The 2,514-nt window shown below is 39.9% G+C and overlaps 1 protein-coding gene across 1 annotated transcript; it reads right to left on the minus strand.

The window, feature by feature from the left end:
- Positions 1–352: 352 nt before the first annotated feature.
- Positions 353–1,324, minus strand: LOC125828334 (uncharacterized). The gene has a single exon (XM_049507649.1). The coding sequence runs from the start codon at positions 1,322–1,324 to the stop codon at positions 353–355; it is 972 nt and encodes a 323-aa protein (XP_049363606.1).
- Positions 1,325–2,514: the final 1,190 nt, after the last annotated feature.

Below are 2,514 nucleotides of genomic sequence, written 5' to 3' on the forward strand. Positions count from 1 at the left end.
GAATTTTTGAGTGGGACTCAAAAATTCTATCCTGGTTTCTATTATAAAGGAAAATAGAAATCTTATGGGAGATATGATCGAGCCCTTGTGGCGCCTACGTATCCCGTTGAGGCAAGAATAAAGTCAAACGTAGTTCCCCCCTTGAGGATTGACAGAATAGAAAATTTTGATAAGGAAACGTTGAAAATGGATGAAGGGGTGACTAAGGCCGACATAGACCGCCTACGTATCTTATTCTTGAGAATTCAGGTCAGACGTAGTTCGTTACAAGGGGAATGTTCAAGGCATAAAGGCAATGATGATTACAAACAAACTGCAATTACAAGGAAATGAAGGAAGGAAGTATCATCCTTCAAATGTAGTATCTCTTAACGGCATCTGAATTGATAGCTTTGCGCCACACCCGACCGTCCATCTTTGCTAGAACCAAAGCTCCTCTTGATTGTACTTTGTGGACAACAAACGGTCCCTGCCAGTTAGGTGCAAATTTCCGTTTGTGTTCGTCTTGATGAGGGAAAATGCGTTTCAACACCAATTGGCCTACCTCAAATGTTCGAACTCTTACTTTCTTGTTGAAAGCACGAGTCATTCTTTGTTGATACAACTGGCCATGACAAACATTACTCATTCTTTTCTCATCAATCAATGTTAACTGCTCATATCGATCACGAACCCACTCGACATCACTCAATCCAGCTTCCTGAATAATCCTTAAAGATGGTATCTCAACTTCAGCTGGTATCACTGCTTCTGTTCCGTATACCAATAGATAAGGAATTGCTCCAGTTGAGGTTCGAATTGTGGTGCGATAACCTAGCAAAGTATAAGGCAAATTTTCATGCCAACATTTGTAGTTGTCAATCATCTTTCTCAGTATCCTCTTGATGTTCTTATTAGCAGCTTCCACAACTCCATTCATTTGAGGACGATATGCAGTTAAATTGCGGTGGATAATTTTGAATTTTTCACATATCTCTTTCATCAGATGACTATTCAGGTTTACTCCATTGTCTGTGATGATAGACTCTAGAACTCCAAAACGACATATCAAATTGTTGTGAACAAAATCGGTCATAACTTTCTTCATCACAGCTTTGTAGGAAGCAGCTTCCACCCACTTTGTGAAATAATCAATGGCGACCAAAATGAACCTATGCCCATTTGAGGCAGCAGGCTCAATCGGTCCAATAATATCCATGCCCCAAGCTGCAAATGGCCAAGGGGAACTCATCGCATTGAGCTCGTGGGGAGGTACTTTGATCAGATCTCCATGTACTTGGCATTTATGACATTTTTGGACAAATCGACCACAATCATTTTCCATAGTCATACAAAAGTATCCCCCCCTTAAGATTTTCTGTGCTAACATAAACCCATTCATGTGTGTCCTACACACTCCAGCATGCACTTCTTCAAGCAATCTAGTGGCTTCTACAGCATACACACATCTTATTAAACCTAGATAGGAGTCCTCCTATAAAGGAGCTCTCCATTCAAAAAAAAGTTGTTTGCCATTCTTCAGATTGTTTTCTTCTGAACACTTGTCGCTTTTTTCGGGTACTCACCAACTTTTAAGTACCTTTTCACGTCGATATACCATGGATTCATCTGATTCCTCTTCCACATGTGAACAATGTGTCGGTTGTTCTTTTAAACCTATCTCAAGAGGATCAATGTAATTCTTTTTCGGGTGTTGTATCATGGACGATATGGTTGCGAGGGCATCAACAAGCTCGGTCTGTATTCTTGGCTTGTGTCTGAACTCGGTCTTCCTAAATCTTTTGCATAACCTCCGTACCAGTTGTACATAAGGTAAGATTTTAGGATTCTTCACGGCCTAATTTCCTTGAACTTGATGAATCACCAATTATCAGTAATTCTTGAACATTCATGTCAAGAACCATTCTAATTCCAAGAATACATGCTTCGTACTCAGCCATGTTATTAGTGCATCGGAATCTAAGCTTTGTTGTTGCTGGATAATGTTGCCCCGATTCAGATATCAACACTACTCCAATTCCTGATCCTAGATATGATTCTGATATGTCTTCCTTTACAAAAAATACTTCTTCATCAGGGAAATATGTTCTAAGAGGTTCATATCCTTCATCTACTGGGTTTTCAACAAGGTGATCTGCCAAGGCTTACCCCTTGATTGCTTTATGAGTCATGTACACAATGTAGAACTCACTCAACAACATTTGCCACTTTGCTAGCTTTCTTGTGGGCATTGCTTTCTGAAATATTTACTTGAGCGGGTCCATCCTCGAAATGAGATGTGTTGTATAAGCCAACAGATAATGTCTCAATTTCTGAGCAACCCAAGTCAAAGCACAACAAGTTCTCTCTAAAAGGGTGTAACGAGCCTCATAGGATGTGAACTTTTTGCTCAAATAATATATAGCTCTCTCCTTTCTTCAGGTCTCATCATGTTGTCCCAACACACAACCAAATTAATTATCTGAGATGGATAAATATAATAGTAACGGACTGCCTACACGTGGTGGCACCAAC

The sequence above is a fragment of the Solanum verrucosum genome, unplaced genomic scaffold (genome assembly GCF_900185275.1).
Source record: "Solanum verrucosum unplaced genomic scaffold, falcon-dt-bn FXZP01000048.1, whole genome shotgun sequence".
NCBI classification, from domain to species: Eukaryota; Viridiplantae; Streptophyta; class Magnoliopsida; order Solanales; family Solanaceae; genus Solanum; species Solanum verrucosum.

What these genes read in the sequence shown, in the direction of transcription:
- LOC125828334 (XM_049507649.1), bottom strand. Translation starts at nt 1,324, where the DNA reads ATGGAAAATGATTGTGGTCGATTTGTCCAAAAATGTCATAAATGCCAA.